The following is a 19616-nucleotide window of genomic DNA, read 5'->3' as shown; positions in this document are numbered from 1 at the left end:
TGTTCCCACTATAAATGAATTCTAGAAAGCATTATGCAGTCAATTACCATTCCATATTATCAAGCTGAGGTTAACCTTGTTAAACTTCTCTTGTCAAATTATATTTTAAATAAGAGAAGAAAAATGCAACATATAACTTAATGAAATATTTCATGAGTGCAAGTATGGGGGCCAAAAAGAGTATCCCTTTTATCATGTCTCTTTTTTCTTTCGTATGGGGGATTATGGGCTACTGAAACAAAATTTCAGATACTGATTTCTCCCGGCAGTCTAATGTGAAGAATGCAATCAGTAAATGTGCTGAAATTCTCTGGACTGTATGCGTGGCTATGCCGTGTCATCTTCTAAGCTGCACGATTTTCATCAGACAAAAACTTCCATGGGGAAAAAAAGTTGGGAAAATGGATACTTCAGAGTTGGATTTTAAAGTACAGTTAAAATTTTGGCTGCAAAAAAGCTTCTCTAAATGTTTGTTTTTTACAGATTTCTGTTCCTACAAGTTGAAGCTGAAGTGAGGCTCGAGTTAACAAAAATAAATAATGACCCCACAGATTTTGTCTCTGTGATTTAGCTTTGAGAACAGACGTTACGCAGATCCTTGCCAGAAATCATTAGATAAAGTCTCTCTCTTTAATAGCTGTTTCTCTTCTACCAGTTTTTGAAGCAAATCTGCTTTCTCTTGACTGATATTGCAATAACCTCCAACCCACTCGTAACAACTCAGAAACACTGGATATTACTTTCACAAACATTGTGCAGTGTTAGAGAACGTATTGCACACATTAAAGAAGTATGATTCCATTATATATTTAGTGAGAATACAGACTTGCTGTATTTTACTCTAAACTTAAGTTACTTCTGAAAGTTTATGTGAAGGCAGCTTCTGAAGTTGCATATTATCTGATTCTAGTGAATCTTTGATTCTTTCAATAATGGTATTTTTAAAAAAAAAATCAACTGAGAAAGAAACTGCTTATTCTTGAGGAATAAAAAATTAGGTGATTAGTCAAAAAACTAACGCTGTGATTACTTTTTTGATTACTGCATTCAATTGATCTGAAATGTTGGCTGTTCACCATGGCAATAATGCCACAGCAGAATTGTGCAAGACATTTGGGCTTCCCTGAATAACTCAAATTCAGCTAAAATATGCAGCCGGCTTTACTTCTGCCTTCTGTGATATGAGTGATGCGTGAAGCTGTATTGATCCCATTGTCTGATTGCAGCAACTGATTGCAATGACATTTTGGTTTTGTTTTTTTAAGGTTTTTTGGGGAAAGTTTTCACCTTAAGACTTTACTGAAAAACTGGTCCTTATTACAATGTTGTGCTCAGCTGTATCCCCCCAAATGACTGGTTATTCTAGAAGAAGCATGAGTGTGGACACACATGAAACAATACAGTTCTGTTTTGCTTTAGATTTTCATTAAGTATTTTGAAAAGATAGTATTTTTGATAGAACATCCACCATCAAGTGATTAATATGGTTAAGACATGATCCTTCTGAATCTGGATACCAAAATAACATCTGTCTGCTAAAGTTGACAGCACATTAATATGTTTAAACAGCCCAACACATGTAGCTTTATGGTACAGTTGTCTCTTCTCAAATTAAAAGGTAGATATTTAAATTTGTCTCAGGTATGTTGCTTGGCAGTGAGGTATGCTGAAGGAAGGTGTGAATTATGGAAGTTGGCCAAAGCTTTTTTCTTTCTTTCTTTTTTTTTTTTTTTTAATTTCACTGTGTGTTTGCACCCAGCACTATCCAATTGAAAATATTTGGTTTTTAATTATTCACCTTTGGCTAAAGTGTAGATGTTACTTAGGAGTGTGTTTATCCAAACATCGCTAAACTGGGGACAAACCTTTGCAGTTACCAGGAATTCCATTATCTGTGAAGAAATACACAAACCAGACCAGTTCAAACCAGTGTGAGTCTTACACATTCCCATGCTGGCGTGCTTGGGCCACTGACAGAGCAGTGGGAGCAGGAAGGAGCAGCTTTCTCTTTCTTCTCCTGGGCTGGGTCTGTGCTCAGCCAGGAACATGCTTGGTCATCAGATGTCACTGCATGAAGAGTCAGGCAAAATAAAATGCTCGGGGACGAAGCTGTTGCATTTTCACCTCCTGTTCTGTTGAGTGTTGTGGGTTTTTTTTGCTGGGTTTCTGCTTTGGAAAGGCAGCATTTTCCCAGTTCCCTGTACTGCAGTCCCAGGGGCAATGCAATTGTTCTACTGCTAGGACTCCGTGCACTGCTCTTCATGAGCCAGGAATGGCAGCGAGGAGTCACGCAAACGTCATCCTTGGAGTTATTTAAAGAACAAGGAGAGTCTTTACAAAGCTAGGCTGCTGACACTCTTGGCTTTCCTGAGGCAAGCAGTCAATGCCAGCAGAGGAACCACAGATGGACACGTTGCGTAACAGCCTTGCTGGTCGGCTGGTTGATGTATCCCTTGTGACAGAGCATCCCTTCAGCGCAGCAGTGAGCAGGGAGGGCAGGCAGGAGAGCAGGCAGGAAGGCAGGCGTATGGAAACCGTCACAAGCTGAATCTGCCCGTGAGTTTATCATCACATCTTCAAAACAAGTCCCTGGTTGCAAACTGAGACCAAGAGAAATCAGTCTGAAAACATGTGTTATTGTTTTAATAATACTTTTGCTAGTGAAATGTTCTTTGGAGGCTGTGTTATTACAGATGCTTGGTTCAAAGTGATTTATCATGCTCTGTATATTGCTGTTTGTAGCTGAATATCTTTTGTTAGGAAGTCCATTTCTGGATCACATACAGACACAAACATGTGACTATGATTTTTTTTTTCCAGCTTTATAAGTTAGTGCTTATCTTTTTAAGCTATTCCTTTAAAGTGAAAAGGAAATATAAATTGGGTGTATGATTCTTTATCTTGTTTTATATGTAATCAGTGAACAAAAAATTTCAACTATAGGGTCTTACACAGGAGGATGGAATATGAAATGTAAAAAAACAGAAAAAAATAATTTGAGTCATAAAATCATACTTTTTTAGTTTCATGTGCACATGCGCTCAGTTTTTTTGTTTCCATTTTGCCCCAGTTTGATTGTGTGCATTATCACAATGTGCGTAAAAATGTCCAGCCGTTGTAGTCAGTGGCTCTGCTGTGTATTTCTTCATGGTTAGTAGTCATGCCTGAAGCACAGAAATGCCAGTTTTTTTTGTTTTTGCCAAACTGTTTGTCACAAGTATGTTTTTAATCTGTTTTAGTTGGCCAAGTTGCGAGACCCATGGGTCTCAAGGTTCCAAGTCAAGCAGTTTTAATAGTTTTGTCTCTATGGAGTAGGGCCTGAAGCATATAGGTATTTTAGGAAGGGATCTGTGTGTGCTGTCCAAGATCAATACCTTTGTGACAATGCTGACCAAGGGGTGAGTTGAACCTATTTCTGAAGCTGCAGCCACAATGATCAGGGCTGTAAGACTATCATCATCTGTATTTGAAAAGAGGAAACACCCTACTAAGATACACTTGGTAGTGCTTTGGCTTCCTTTAGTCCCAGCATGTTCTAAAGAAAGATGGTGGCCTAAATTTCCTTATCTGCTTAGATCTGCAGTGCAAAGAGCAAAATCCTGTCACATAAAGGATAGAGAGCAATTCCCACTGTCCAGGGGAGGAGCTCTTTGCTGAGCAAGTTGTCAGGTACTTCTCTATAGTGACTTGAGTCAGGTAGATCATACTGGTCTTCCAGGAGTACTTTCCTACCTGCATATTTTCCTTAATGGCAAGTTATGTGAGGACTTTGTGCTGGAGATGAAATAAGGCAAAAATTACCTTAAGCTAACCAGGGAAATTAGTGACCTGCCAAGTTGTGCTTGGCAGGGGAAGAGTCAAAGTTGTGTGTGTGTGTAAGAAAAAATTGTTGAAGGGAACTAAGAGAGAAATAATGTGTCTTACCTGTTTTTAAATGCCAAAGGGTGATGGTAGAGATGAGACTGCTATCAGCCCCACTGGAGAGTTGCAGCTACATTGCAGTTTTTGCATCTGTATTGAGATATGCAATGAAGAAAGCATAAATTCAGTCACCTTCATTTTTCTGTGGGGAAAAACGATCAGAAATGATGGACATTCTCAAGATAGCTTACTCTTTAAGTAAAACTGGTAAATTGTCAAAAGGCGGTAATGTTCTGCAAAGATAGTGTATTGCTGCAGTGCTCCAGCTTGCACAAAATACAATGTATCTACAGGGTAGTAATGTAATCCCCCTGTGGAAGTTCTCATGTTTGTATTGTATTAAAAGCTGCTGTCAGGTGAGTGCTGCTTTCAGTGACTCAGGAAGAAGTCAGTCGTTCTCCATGAAGGCCATGTCTCTTTTGTCCAAAGTAGCTAACACACTAACTGGGAGCTCCCCAGAGAGAGCAAGGAGGAGGCTGTTGTTGTCCAGTTCTGCAGAGAGGACTTGATGAAGGCAGATGTTAAGCAGGCACCAAAACCTGACTTCCAGCTGATCACAGGCTAAAGCTTCTCCTTTTCATCTGTTTGATGAAAAAATTTATTTGTTAATGTCTTTATTTGCCTTAACCATAGAATTTTCATTAAATCATGGCGTTTATTTTCTCCCTGAAATTCTTTGATGGTTGTTGGAAAAGACAGGCATACTAGGGGAAGTCTGGTGTCATGAAGAAAATGGTGTGTAGAAAGAGTGGAGCAGAGCATCACTAAGACAAGGGATGAGGATGTTTGAATTTGTGATAACTGTGGACAGACTGCCTGACATGTGCAGAGTCGTATGTGGCTGCATTTGTTGTTCTCCCAGCTTTCCAAGCCTGTGTTTCTAGTGGGTATAATTTTAAGAGTAAACTAATAACAGTGCTCCTCTGAGACTCTGTTCTGAAGAAGGAGGTGCTGTTGTTGTGTACAGAGAGAATTCCTTAAATAATTTTAGCTAAAATTTTAAATGTCAATGCCTCTCTGACTATAAATACTCTAATTCATTAGTGTGGAACATTCCACATGCTTAGCCACTTCTACATTTGTGATCTGAAGACAAATAAACTAAACCATTAGGCCATTGCAAACTGTATAAAAATAGGGGGAAAAAAGATGGAAAATATTGTACTTAGTTGACTAAGGAAAAGTGTCTACTTCTTGTTCTGAGAGGAGAAAGTGAATTGAATTCTGTAGTGGAAAACGATGCCTTCTTGTCAATAAAGTCTGTGTTGTATTTGATAGAAACAGAAATAAGGTTTGTAGTACCATGGACATTTCAGTAAGGCTTCGGTGGACTTCTACAACATGCATCTGTAGTTTAATAGAGAATACTGCTTGCATAGGACAGTAGGGAAGGTGGTGAAGATGTTAATGAAGATAATTTTTTGTGTGATTTCTTTTGGTGACTGTTATGATTGTTGTTGTACTTCTCTCAGCAGCAGGAACAACTATGGAAGTCTGAGAATAGATGACATGAGCATAATATCAGACCCACAATAAGTGGCTGGCTGTTTTGTGTCATGGCAATTATTGCTTGTAATATTTGTGACAGCAGTGTTTTCCTAGACAAAAGTAATAATGAAAAAAAGCAGTGGTGAGCAGGTTTTGCTATCTGATTTTAAAACTGCAAGAATATATTCAACAACTGGGTCTGTACAGCCTTGTTGTATTGTGGCTTTATAAACAGCTTCTAACACAAATACATACATTACCAAGGAAGTGTTTCTGTCTAGCAGACCAAACTGGGGAACAAGATGGACCTAGTACTAACCAGAGGCTGGGTGGTATATTCTCATTTTCCCTTTGATATCTGCAGGCCACAGTTTTGGTAGTTTCTTGTAATGAAAAAAAGGTTGAATTCAGAACAAGAACACTGAAGATGACAGCAGAGTTAAGCCAGATGCATTCTTCAGATACCCCATATTATGTCAGTTGTTTTCATTCTTTTCAATACAAAGCATTCAAGTAATTAAAAAGTATACAAAAACACAACAAAAAGCCCTGGACTCATAAACCAAAACATGTTTTATAGCACAATGAATGTTTAATGTTAAAAGCGTCTTGGAAAAACATTTAGATCAGGAGTGCTTATAAATATTCCTGATACTTCCCTTTGGTTTTATTCAATCTGGATTGACCATCTTGTGCTCTTACAATGCTTTATCAAAAATAAATTTCATAGGACTTCTTAATCCATGTTTAGTTTTGAATGTATAGATTGTTTATGAAGCTCTGCCTTTAATTCACTCTAAATGCAAATCTGTATTTTGGTTATTTCCTATAATGGCAGTACAGATCATAGGTAAACTGCTTGGAAACAAATGACAGGGAATGCAATAACTTGCAGACTAGTTCTGCCCAAATCTCCTACCATCCCAGTAGAACCATATGTGGTAATTGCTGCCTCCAGCTTTTTCTGCATCGTCTACCACTTTGGAAGGTGTTTTGTGTATTGCAGGTTATTGAATATCAACCTTCCTCTGCTCTCATGTTGTGTATTTTCCACCTTCTGCTTGACTATGCAACCTTTATTTTTGATGGTTTGGTATAGTTGTGTTGCAGTTGTCTCAGTTACAGGGTCAGATTCTAACTTCAGGTCCAATTTGTTCCACCAGGATTGCTGCATGTGTTTTAAAAATATAACCAACCCAGCTTTGAGCAGCCTGATCTACTGAAAGATGTCGCTGCCCATGGCAAGGGCGCTGGAACTGGATGATCTTTAGGGTCCCGTCCTAAGCCATTCTATGATAAACTTTTGTTTGTTTTTGTTTTGTTTTTGTTTTTCATTGACATCTCTCTCTAAAAGGGCAATGCTTTCACTTCCCTCAAAGAAGGGAATCAAAGATGAGAAACCAGAGGTCAGAAATTCAGTGAGGCACTAGGTGTCTTCTCAGTAGCTTTAAAGAGAAGCCTCTGTGTATCCATAATTGTCATGAATCACCACTCATACTACTGGTTTTTGGGTGCTAGAGCTGTTTATAAGTGAGTAAGTCTATTTTAAATGGTGTTGGTGGGGTAAAAAGTGAAATGCTTACTTACTTTAAGGTCTAGCTGAAGGTCTGATACAGACAGTATAATGTTATACAGTTTAAATGAACTGTGGCATCCCACTTGATGGCTTTATTGCAGCATAATGCAAAGTAGTGGTGTGTGGTACTGTTTTTCCTGCCATGACAAACATTTTCAGTTCATTCTATTGCAGCAAAAATGTTCATTTCCAGCTGCAGCATCCGTCACCAGAACTATGTGTGAAACATCCCTTTTCACACTGGGACTGGTATCCATGGTATAGTTTAAAAGCAGAGTTCCAGGTCTAGTGCTGGGATTTGTAATTCTCATTATTTGGGATACTGGACACTTAACAGTACTACATGAATGAAAAAAAAAAAGGTGACTAATCTGCCCCCACTGCTTCTTGCAAACATCTGTCAGTTAGAAAATTGTACCCTAGGAAGACATCCTGATCTGGAAGATACAGAAACAATTTTAAATGTTTACAGATTAAGGAGGGGCCTTCTACAATAGATTGTTTTAAATTCATCTTCAGTGGGGTTGTTAAGGAGGAGCATTTTCAGTGCAGTAGTTAATGTTGAGTGGTGAAGAAATATATGGTCATGGAGTCTAATACGTGCTATCAGTGAACACTGGCTGCTGTCTAGAATAGATAGTCTAGATGGTCCATACCTTCTCATTTTCTTGTTGATATTACTCTGCTGTACATAAATACATAAATTTTGGTGCAGTTATTCCTGCCTGGGATTTCTTTGACAGTCACATGCACATACTGTGCACTGTACATGCAGGGGACAGTGCTCTTCGAAAGCCCCAACTCCTCCGCACACCGACTATGCAGATGGCTTGCTCAGCCACAGAAAGCTGGCAACCCTTAGTGATGCTTTAACATGGATGTGTAGTGTCAGGCACCTTTGGCTCATGTCTGATAGGTCCTGCTCTGCCCAGAAGCATCAGTGCCATTTCCTTACTCTCCATTTGTGTACTCAGATCTTGTTTTGTAGTGTCTGTTTTCATATCCATAATTTTAAACATATCTTTAGTTCTTAATCTGTTCAGCGGAAGTTTAACTCATGGGATGAGGAGATGGCTATCTACAAGGTTGTATTTGGTTCCTTTGGAAGAAATTAAGTTGTTTTGAACCTTTGAAAGGTTTGAAGAGTTGTTTAAAAAGCAAGAAGAAGGATGGATGTTTGATTTAATATATTTCTTCTTTATAAGAGATGGTTCCATGAAGAGAATGTGCCCTAATTGTTTCAAAGTCAGATGCCCTTGTTAAAAGCACTGTGTTAGTTAGGCCTGAAGATTATCTGGTGGCAGTACTTCACATTTCAAAATCTCCAGTTGAAATTTCAGGTGCTAAGGAAACAACAGAAACATCTCATCTGTAATTGTAAGATTTTAAAAAAAAAAAGGCAACCTATCTGAAAAATCTGAAAGACCTAGTGGCAAACCGTGTCACCCAAAACAAGTTTAAGTGGTGTGGAGTGTGTACAAGATGGTGATGCTTACTGCACAAGGTATTTTTAATGTGGTGGTATCTATTTCAGTTTGTAGTCTTGCACTCTTTCTTAAAACAGAAGGACTCAGGCCTTCTTTAGCTCTTCAACACGTTGCCAGTGTGTTGTCAGAACATCAGCTTGTCTCTTGAGTCATCATGGCATAAAATTGGTGAAGCAGTTTCTTGACACTGGAATAGCCTGAGGGGCTTCACTTTGTATCTCTCCTGTGTAATTCGGAGGAGCTGTGGGTTGCTATAAAGTACATCAGCCAGGTCTCTGGCTGACTGAGACATTTTCATTCCAAAACTCCTTCATGTCTCAGCATTGGGGTGTACCCTGAACTGTGGCTTGATAAACACGGCAGGAGACTGATGTAAAGAAGTGCTTAAGTTCCTGGATATGCTCACATCAAAAAGGAAATTTATAGGAGGTGATGTCGTAGCAAATAAAGTAGATGAGCTTGGAGCTTCTGCTCTGCATATCTCATAGCTTGAAAACAATAGAACAGTCACAGAAGTAAGAAAATCAAACCTGCTGCAAGGTAGTATCTATCTCCTGAATTATGTAACTAGATTTCTCTGCTCCCTGCCCTGAAACCTGACTGAAGCCCGGACGTGAGGACAATGTATGGAGGAGGGAGAAAATGAGGAAGAGTATAGCTTATAAAAGAAAAGCCATAGCTGATAGAAGATGTATTGAAATATCTAGAACGTTCTTTCTGTGCTTTTTTAATCTAGACACAGAGTGTAAGGAAATTTGTAGATCGTGGGGATAGGATGATACATCAGTTGTGGGAATGTCCGTATTGCGTCTTCCTTTGACACAGTCTGTGCTGGCTGCGAGTACTGGACCAAGTGGTCTATAGAGTCCCACATATAAAGTACAAGAGTTTATGTGTTGTTGGTATTTGTACCATACAGCCTACTGCTCTACCTGAAAAATATCTGGAAATGCTGCTGCTATCTCAATAATGATCCTTGCTGAGAAAATGAAAACTAAGAAAGGAAAAGCATTAAAATCTGTAATGTAGTTATGCTGGATGTAAAGATGTCAGTTGTGTATGTCACTGTATTTAGAAGGAAACATTTTTGTCACCTATTCAAAACAAAGAAGTTCATTAGCACTGAATAATTCCAGCTTCATTAGGTGTAAACAAGCAATGAAGAGAACAGCAGTGGGGATTTACTGTTCCTTACAGGTGACTGAGCTATCCTTGTGAGTCAAATCATAGATTTCAGCAGGAACAGGGAAATAAATAACAGTGTTCTTGAATAAGATGTTGACACGACCATTTAACACCACTTGGAGCAGCTTTGCTTGTGATGAATGTACTCTTATTAACAAAGAGATGAACACAGACTTGTAGGATGATCAGGGAAATACAAGGAGAACCTATCTGAGAGGTACCTGGATGCTTTCTATGAATGTGTGCATAGACAAAATAGCTATGAATTACCTATAACAAGTATTGTAGTCTGTGTAGCCCTGCAGAGCTGGTCCAAGGACAGGAGGTGAAGGGAAGTCAGGACTGGAGAGGGCAAGATAAGCTAACTCTGCTTTCCCTGTTCTGAAGCAGGTTTCTAATGGAGGGAGAAGGACAGAAGTACAACCAGTTGTGAGGTGAACTGTAGCATGTGTCTCCTGAATGTCTGCAATGGCAAAGAAAGCCCTGGAGGATGGTTTACAGTGCCATGACCTTTTGGCTTGTGCATACTGTAGAAACAGTGACTTAATGGTTCCACTCTTTGGGATATACAATCTCACTTCAGCAGGAAGCAGAGGATCCTCTCAGAGGTGTTTCTTGCCTCTAGTTTCCAGATCTCTTTCAGCAGTGCTGGCAGCTCTGGCCAGCATTGTCCAGAGTCAGTGGCTTTTTATTTACAATCCTCTTTGCTTCTTGCTTGAAAAAAATAATTATTTCCAAATAATTGGAAAATGCAGAAAGAATGACATGTAACTATTAACAATAAAGAGAAACTGACCCTTGGGTCATATTTGAAACTGATTTGATTTCAGTAAAGTGCTTGCCATCTTGTTCACATTAATAGATACACGTAGCAACAGCACAACATGCCTGTGGCACTTTGATTTGGTGAGATGAGGACTTGCAGGTTTTTCCAAGTGTTTCATCAATGTATATTTTATTAGAAAAAAATCAATGTGTGGCAGAAAAAAAGTTAAATATTATTATAAACTTGACTTACAGCAACTTCTTAGAGACAAATTGTGCTAAACAGATTACCATGTATGTGCATTAGGACTATATGTATGCAGTAATATTATAAAACATACTTTGGGAATATTAGACATTCTTACAGGGTGGGAATCATGGTGTTTGCAATGGGTAAGGGGGAAAGAAGGGAAAGCAAAACAGTTTTGACCTTGCATTTTCTCTTACTTTGGGAAGGACAAAGTTCCTGTAGCATCTGCTCTAAGGATATCTTCAGCTAATTATTCTTCTCAAAAATTAAGGAAGACTTAGGAACTTTTACTTTTGTTACTTTTCCAATTTTTTTCATGTTTAGAATAGTAATCTGTATTGCATTGAGCAAGTGGTCCAGCCCCTTTTCTCTGAGGAAGTTTCCCTGTGAAGTTTTCTTTCTGTGAACAGTACCCTGTCAAAGTGATCTCATTTATGAGTGGGGATGTACCTGTGAACAAGCTAGAACAGTAGCATAAGGCACAGGTGGGAAAGGGATGGAACATGAACATTTTGGATAAAATTTGGAATAACTGGTCTGTTGCTTCAGGGCACTATTGAGACTTGGTTTGCAGACAGTTATTTGTTACATCACCAAGTAGCCTTTAAAGTAGAAAAAATGGAACAGAAAATCTTCCCTAAAAATCCTCAAGATTTGTGGATGACCATAAGGGATAACCATTCTCTGCAGGGTTCTGTTATTCCTTTCTTAATTTAATTTTTGCCTTTCACTCACAATCTACTGAGAGATTACCCTTTATATGATTGCTCTGTTTTGAAGTAGACAGTTTCTGTGTCATGCTCCTACTTCAGCTTTAGTCATTGCCCCAAGGGCTTGTCAGCAGATAAGTCCTCCTGATAGGTTGCAGCTGTTCTGAAAAGTAAAAATTATTCATTGGATCGATTTTCCCAATATATAGAATAAATTGTTCCTGTAAACTACAGCTTATCTCCCAGTGCGGAATTTGGCTTGCCTCACTGTTCCCATTTATGCAGAGCATTTAAAACGGAGATTTTATCGCCAGCCAATAATGAGAGCAGTGTTTTACTACCTGTCCTCTCCCTCCCCACTCCCAGGACACGGTACCCCATATTTTGTAAATCAGATAGCAAGATCTAGAGTTCAATCCTGTTTCCATATGGATAGGTTTGAAATTTCAATTGTCTTTAAGGAAGTCAGACAAGTTGCTCAAAAAGCAGTAATAAAAAGGTTTCTATGAAAAAGGCATTTTCCATTTATTTTACAAAACTTAAGCAAACTTTTCTGGGGAACCTTAGGGGGCAAAGCAGCTATTCCTTCCAGTGGACTGCAGAGGGGGCAGCAGGAGCAGAACATGTCCATGGGACGTGTTTACATCAGACAACAGAAGTCACAGTAAATTTGACATCCCTTTTATTACTGGTGCAGCTTAGCCAGCATTCCTGGAGAGACCTTGTGTGGTGGTTGCCTCCATGGCCCCTAGGGTATCATCACTGGATTGTACATCCACAGGGAGGGAAAGGATGCTCCAGGTGCTCCTGGGGACACACCTGGCTTGGGAAGCCATCTAGCTTGAGGAGGTGGCTGGAGCAGCAGAGGGAGAGCCCTGTGTGTGGGAGAGTACATCAGCCAACCTTTGGGACCAAATACTACAATTTTTTTGATATCTACATATACAGAATGGTAGTAAAAAATGAATGGATTCTCTTCTGTCAAGTTTGAGTGGTTTTAGTGAAAACGGAGACAATAGAGAAAAATGTGTTTGTAAAAACAGGCTTATTCTTTGTGGAACAGTACTAGATACAAAAGACTTTTGGAAACCTGCCTGTGTTACACACCACTTTCTCTTCAGTTCTGTTAAACTGTATTTCCTACTCCAGGGTCCTGAGAACCACTCTGTGAATGTCTCCCATCTCTTAGGACTGATGTGCAGAGACTTTTTATTGTCTTTAAGCCATTACAGTCCAAATAGAAAGTCAATGTCTCAGTTACTGGGGACTCCGTCAAGTGGTCTGAGGCTCTAACACACCAGACAGACTTCTAAAGACCCTTTGAATAACTGAATCACAAAATCTGTTAGCTTGGTCAGGAGGAGGTGGAGAACTTTGAGGTGGTCTTTGATACATTTTCCTTTTTTCCCTTGAGAAGTTCAGGTATATATGTTTTTTTAGAAGAAAAGTTCCTGCATTTGTATTTTTATCATAATTAATTTTAGTCACTGTCAGTATTAAAAAAATTGCTTGTGTATAACAAGCTTGTATATAAGGACAGCAAAAACAAAGGCCCTTCATTTTGCATATGAATTAGTCTGCAAATATAAAGTTAGTGTGGAAAAGATTAATTTTATATTTGACCACAATGAGCAAAGGCAGAAATCCCTGACTTCTAATTAGTGCATTAGTGCATGTTGTATCTCTCTTTTCAATATCAAACACCAGTTCTCTTTTTAAATGTGTAATTAGTAACACTCTCAATGTTCTGAGATATATCGTAGTACTATGCTGATTTAATACAATATTTGGAACTATTTCTCTTTGCTTTTTGCTTTATTGTGAAAATTATTGCTTTTATTAACGAATGCTGAAGACCTTGGACTATTTGTATGGGTCATTCTCACTGTAATTTTTGGTTTTGTGTTTGGCAAATGAGTGATTCTTAATCTCCATAATTAGCAACCAAACACAAGAATAAGATATAAGATAATTTATCTGTTCTGTCAGTATATTGAGTTGTAAGAAGGTAGCCAAGTTTTATGGTAAATGCAAAGTATTTTATGGACTAAGAATATTTTGTAGCATGATGTACATCTTTACTCATTACAGAAGAGCGGTTGTAGTACTTTAGATACATGTACATGGATTTTCTTGCTGGTTCTTTGTTAGGATGTTGGTTTTGCCTTTAGTGATGAATTGAAGAAAATTAAAATATTTTCATTTTACTTGTAACATATAATTCAGGTTTTTTACTTAAGAAGTGCTTCTGCTATTACTAGTACACTGATTACAATGATTCATTATATGATCAATCATATTTTGGGTGTTGAAAGCTTCTAACAACATGTTTATCAGTATTGATGCAGTGCTCAGTATGATACTATCGGGGTGATGTGGCTATAGTCAAGTGATCAGACTCAGGTTTCAGAGGTCTCTTTATGAAAATTTAGCACATAAAAGTATGGGAGGGAGAGAGCAATTTAAATATAATGTTACTTTGTTCCAGTTACAGCTTATTGATGCACATGTATTTGTATGGTACTTCTTACAAAAGGTCCAGGTGTTTTATGAGCCACTGTCATAAGCTGAATTTTGTGTGGAGGACAGCAGACAGTTAACATGGAATAATAGCATTTTTGTGCTTGACTGCTTCTCTTCTTACCAATCCTAGTTAATTTTTTTTTTAACTGTGTCCCTCTGGTGAGATTGGCAGTAAGAAACAGATAAGCACATGAGTCTTCTAAAACAAAAGAAAATGTAAGCCACTTAGTAAATCTGAGTGTTTAGGGTCTATGGGCTTCTGGTAGTTATTGTTTATAAAGTAGGATAAGGAAAGGCAGGCTCAGTAATGATGGAAAGCAGGGGTATGTGATTCTAGAGATTGATGTGATGTGATGTGATTCTTGGTTCTGTGACCATCAACTTTCGTAGCCAACATCCACTTGAAGTAATTGCGCATATCATTCCCTTTCCCCTCCCTGAGGCTCTTCTCCTGGTGCTGCAGTTTCTACCCCCTTGCAGCCTGGTCCTGCCAGCTCCAGGATGCTGCTGTCCCTCTCGTTGTTTGATGGGAGTGGAGCCCTGGTGAGAAAACACTGCCTGGCCAACACTCAGGCTGTGCTGGGGCAGCTCTGGAGTGTAGGAGAGCCCTTGTAGCACAGTGAACCAGTGCTTCATGGCTTTCAGCATTGCTGCACTGGAGTCAGAGGTTTCTGCTCCGAGAACTAACTGAAAGCTTTGGAGCTGTGGGTAGAGAAAATGAATTTTTTTTTCTTTGCTTCAAGTAATCTTGGCTGTGCTCTTCAATGAGGTTAATTTTATCAAAAGCACCTGCTACCACTACCACTTTCTCTGCTCTAAGAATGTTCTCCAGTACCCTTAAAATATGCTTGGATAAAGTACTGACTTAAAATGCAGCCTTTCCAAGAGGAAGGTCTGCAGGCTTTTTGATCTAAGTCAGTCAAGTAATAAAGAGTAGTCTAAAGACCTAAAAACTAGAACAAAATTTGTATTTCTAAAGATTTGTTTGAGAGCAGGTCCTAAAAAATAGAAGAAAAATGGAACTCTTGTATAGGTGTGCCCAGATGGGAATAATACTTAGTAGAGAGTTTGAAGGTAACAATGGCCAGGAGCTGTCAGAAGAAATGGGACAGTAAGAGATTGATTGTTGCACTGATTTGGAACACTTGCGTAGCCTTGGACTTGTCTTGGACCCTCTTTTTCTCATTTTTTTGAGCTTAAACCCAGCCTTTCCTTCTAGAGAGGTTTGACTGGGGTAACTGTGGTGGTTGGTTGACACTGATAAATTATTATCAAAAAGCAATAAATTAATCATCAGAATCAAGGAAGGGATTGATCAGAAATAAGTGTAGTAACCAAGTCTGATTGGCCTTGACTGTTAAAAAAAAAGGACACTTTTAATTGCCAGGCTGGCTGGCTATCTCATGTCTTTGGATTTGCAAACACTTGGAAAGAGAGGATCTAAAACTGCTTGGTTCTCATATGCAGACTGGGCTGACACAAATACATCCATCCAGAAGCTGGGAGATGGCATTCGGAGACTGGGATATGAGGTTAGAGAAAAGAAGAAATCTTCATAGTTGATGTAGTAGATGACCTTACAACTAATTTGCATTTCGTTACACCTAATAACAGTAACATCAGGGCTTATGATTTCAGTCCACAGAAAATTGCCTTAGCAATGGTGGGATACATTTTTTGGGAACAGTTGATGCATAACAGACAAGTTATTCTCTCCTCTGAGTCCAAATAGTGTTGAACAGCTGTGTGCAGGTTCAGCTTGCCAGCAGAGAAAGCTGAAAAGTACTGGAGCAGTCAGTCTTAAGGCATCAATTCACATGTGATGCTGACTAAATGCAGATGGCTTAAGTGGTTGCTGTCTTCAGTTTTGTGCCTTGCCTGCATCTCAAAGGCTTCTGCTGCTGCTGCAGTACTGGCTGAGTGATATATGAAATATGTGTGTTTACATTTATGAGCCAAACTGTAAAAATGGAACAGTCACATAAGCCAGCACTTGTAGCTGGTAAAATTCTTGTCTGGGAAGTATGAGCAGAGTGGTCATTTGCTGGATGCAGTTGAGGAGCAGTAAATAGTAAAAATGGCTGTCATTCAAAATGGGCAGAGTAGTCCAAACTTTGTTTTATTTGGGCTGTTAGCCTGATAAATTGGATCAGGAAGAAAAAAGGATTCCATTAATTGCAAGAGTGTGGTTTAGCATGGCTAGAAATGGCAAGGATTCTCATGACTATTATTTGCCTGCTTTTGAAAACTTTTACCTTAGGCACAGATGCCAATGCTGACAATTTTGGAACATTGTTAAATTATTTGGAGCAAGGGTTAGATTTTCAGAGCAGCAGTGCTTATCATTGTAGAGGGGAGAAAAAAAATCAGAACTAGAAGAAACTGCTTGGGGAAACTTTGGGATTAGCTTTGGGTCTATACTCTGACATCTTGACACCAAATTGGCAAACACTTGCAACAACTGCTGTAGTGTGATTTTGCAATTCTACACAGGCCTGGATGGGAACATGTTAATCCTGTTGCCACACACACAGAAGAAGGCTGGTTGTTGGAAGGCTGGTTACAAATACTAGGGATCAGGTTCTCCATCTTATCAGGAACTTTAGCTCATTTTTTCCCCATATGCTGCAGAAATGCAGATAGTAATGGTTCATTCACAGCTGGATAATCACAAGGACAGTTGGTGTAGTCTGGCAGGAGCCAGATACACAGCAGGTGAAGCCTTCTCAGAAACTAGATTTTCATACTGGGGTATTAGGTAATTGGAAAATCATCTGGCAGTGTTAGTCTTGAGAAAGTCTAGCATCTCCTTGTCAAAATCAAGGAAGGGTCTTCTGAGCCCATAGGAATTTGGTTTTCTGAGTGAAACACTCTTCTGCAGGCACAAGGAGCTAATGGGTGACAGATTCAGGATTCAGCTGATTATAGCAGATATTCAAGACCTTTCCAGTACTTGATGGTGACCATATGGCTGCTGTGCTCTTTGCAGAAGCCTTGGCTGGAGGAAAGAAGGGTTTCTACAGATAGAATCAGAATGCAGCAGGAACCATCATCAGTATTTCAGTTCCAGGCACTGATGTATTGCCAAAGACAGTTGTGAGAGTTAAGCTGTTGCGTGGCGTGGGAGAGTGTTCATCAGCCTGTGTGTGGGTCCTTGCATCAGCCAGAAAGCAGCTGTGAACCATTTCATGGGCAAGTTCAAGGTTTGCTTACTGAAATACCAGGAGCCTTTGACTGTAGTATAGTTTCTGGTTAATGAACCTGATGGGTGAGATAGGATTCCAGAAAAAGGAGTGCACCCAGCACATTCTGTACTTACTGACCAACAGTTGATGGGAAACAGCAGGTAGCTGACCACCTTTTATCTTGGGCTTTAAATTAGACTCAACCTGATCTGTTCAGTAGAGCTCCTGGCAAGGTACAGAGATATATCCAGAGACCAGAAAGCGCAATACAGAATACAGGGTGGGGGACGGGGGGGAGTGTGGAGAAGCACCTTTTTGTAAGAATTAAATTAACTTGATCTTTAGGAATTGAGAAGATGATTTTGGATGATCACTCATATGTTTGAAAGCAAACGTTTTCAAAAAATTGTCTGCTTTGATTGCACCCACAAGGTGGAAGTCCCACAAGGATTTCCAATCCACAAGAATGGAAAGCAAAAGTCTGCTAAACGTAGTGGTTTTGGTAGGTTTTTTTTTTTTTTGGTGCATTGACTTCTCATAAATTGTACATTGTGAGAAAGTTACTCTTGAGTTAAAAAGACAGAATATAATTTTTACAGACAAAAACAATTTCCTTCATGGCCTAAAAAAACACCATGACTCCATGAGCAGTGGATCACTGAATCCTGATGGCATTTGCCATTGTCCAAATCTTCTCTTCCTTTCCCTGGAAAGCTGACTGCTCTCCTTTCCCTTATTACCCCTTCTTCATGTCCTCTCCTGAATTATGCAGGTTCCCAGCAAGACCAGGCTGAGGCAGCCATGGGCCCTTGTGCCATCATGCTGGTTCAGGCACCCATCACACCTGCAAAACTCCCTCTCCCCCTTTCTCACCCCTAACCTCCTACCCCTCCTGCACCATTTTTATGCCAGTTTCCTGATTACTTTTAATATTTGGTTTTTAATCTGACCAGGAAAAATTTAGGAACAGTCTTTTGGTGAGGGTATGGGGATGTTAGTAGTGTTAAGCAGAAGCAACAAATACATCCCTTAGTTCCAGTTCACGGTTTTTCTTTACCCTAAAGAGACTAATGTATGTTGCTATTGTTGCTAGTTATCTCATCCAATTTTGCATCTCCATGTGTTCATCCAAGAAAACTACCTTAAGAACACAGTAGGCTCTAAGAATATGGATAGCTGAAATTCTAAAAAATAAAAAAGGAGCAAAGTCAAAGTTATAGAGAGCCACAGTAATCCTGAAAATTTTATACAAAGATGCATTCTCTTTTGCCACTTCTTTTCCTATTTACACTGAGTTAGTTTGCTTATAGAAGCCTCTTGATATGCTCTGGTTGCCAGAAGACCAGTGCTTGGAGAACTCTGTGAAGCAGCTTGCTTTTGTTACTGTACTGTGCTGGCTTAGGATTTGAGCTGGTATTTAAAAAAAAAAAAAAGCCACACTAAAAAAAGTTAAATATTTGTTGATGTGTTTCCTGTCTCCCACTCACTGTGTTTCAGGAAATCTTTGGAAGAACTGGACATGGATAAAGTAACAGCAGCCATGGTACTCACCAGTTTATCCACCAGCCCTTTGGTCCGCAGCCCTCCTGTCCGACCCAATGGTAAGCCTTTGAAGCCAGGGGCTGTGGGAAGGGATGCCAGGGGCCTTTATTGGGGGGCTTGTTTCCAGGAGTTGTGGCCATGGTGGAGAAAAAATGGTGAGTGGCTGTCTTCTGGTATCATGGGGATCATACTGAGCTTTGCTGCAAAGTCAAAGTCTTCGGTGCAGCACTGGCAGAAATTAAGAGAGATTTTCTTTCACTATAGAGCAGGTCGAGTTTATGAAATGAGAGGTGCCCATTCCATAAATGGGATATGAGCACTTCAAAAAGTCTCTTGACCTCATTGAAACACTTAATTTTTCAAAGAGCTTGTTTGCATTTGCAAAGTCCTAGAATTGTGCAATGCTTAGGATTGGGAAAGACCTCTGAGATCACCAAGTCCAGCCATCAACCTGGCACCCCCACCACATTCACCTCTGAACCATGTCCTGAGTGCTACATCCAGGAAACATGATAGCAGTTGTTCTTGTCATCCACTCCATGGAAATGAGATCAGATTTTACCTAAGGCCACAATAAGGCAAAGCACTTTCAGATCACAGCCTTTGACTGAGAGGCCATGCAGTAGCAATCTGCACAGAAAGAGGTCTGCTTCGCTCTGCACCTCCAATTCCTGTCTGATGGTCTTCTGTCAAATCCATAATCCATTTAAGGACTACTTCATTCATGGTATAGCAGAAGACACACAAATAAATATAAAAAGTTTCAGGTAATGAAGAGATTGGTAATGAAATGTAATTGATCTATGCAAGATTGACTGGAGTTAAAAGAAAGTTTAAGGAATAATTTAAATTAGGACACCCTTGTTAGGGTATCTCAGCATTGTTTGTGTGACTGACTTTTCTCACTCACTTGTAACTGCTAAAAAACCCACTAGATGTTCTCTTACTGTCAGTAATTGGAAGACTGAGGAATACTTGCTTTTC

General features: G+C 39.4%; 1 protein-coding gene across 1 annotated transcript in view; it reads left to right on the top strand.

Moving 5' to 3' along the window:
- The window catches only part of ZNF704 (zinc finger protein 704), an 85967-nt gene that overhangs the window by 45154 nt on the left and 21197 nt on the right, over positions 1–19616 (top strand). The window contains exon 3 of the mRNA XM_062502635.1: positions 18588–18691. Within this exon, the coding sequence (XP_062358619.1) occupies positions 18588–18691 (104 nt within the window). The remainder of the gene's footprint in view (positions 1–18587; positions 18692–19616) is intronic.

This window comes from Cinclus cinclus, chromosome 1, assembly GCF_963662255.1.
Source record: "Cinclus cinclus chromosome 1, bCinCin1.1, whole genome shotgun sequence".
NCBI lineage: Eukaryota > Metazoa > Chordata > Aves > Passeriformes > Cinclidae > Cinclus > Cinclus cinclus.
The sequence above is the reverse complement of the archived record's forward strand: the minus strand, read 5'-3'. Positions and strand labels throughout refer to the sequence as shown.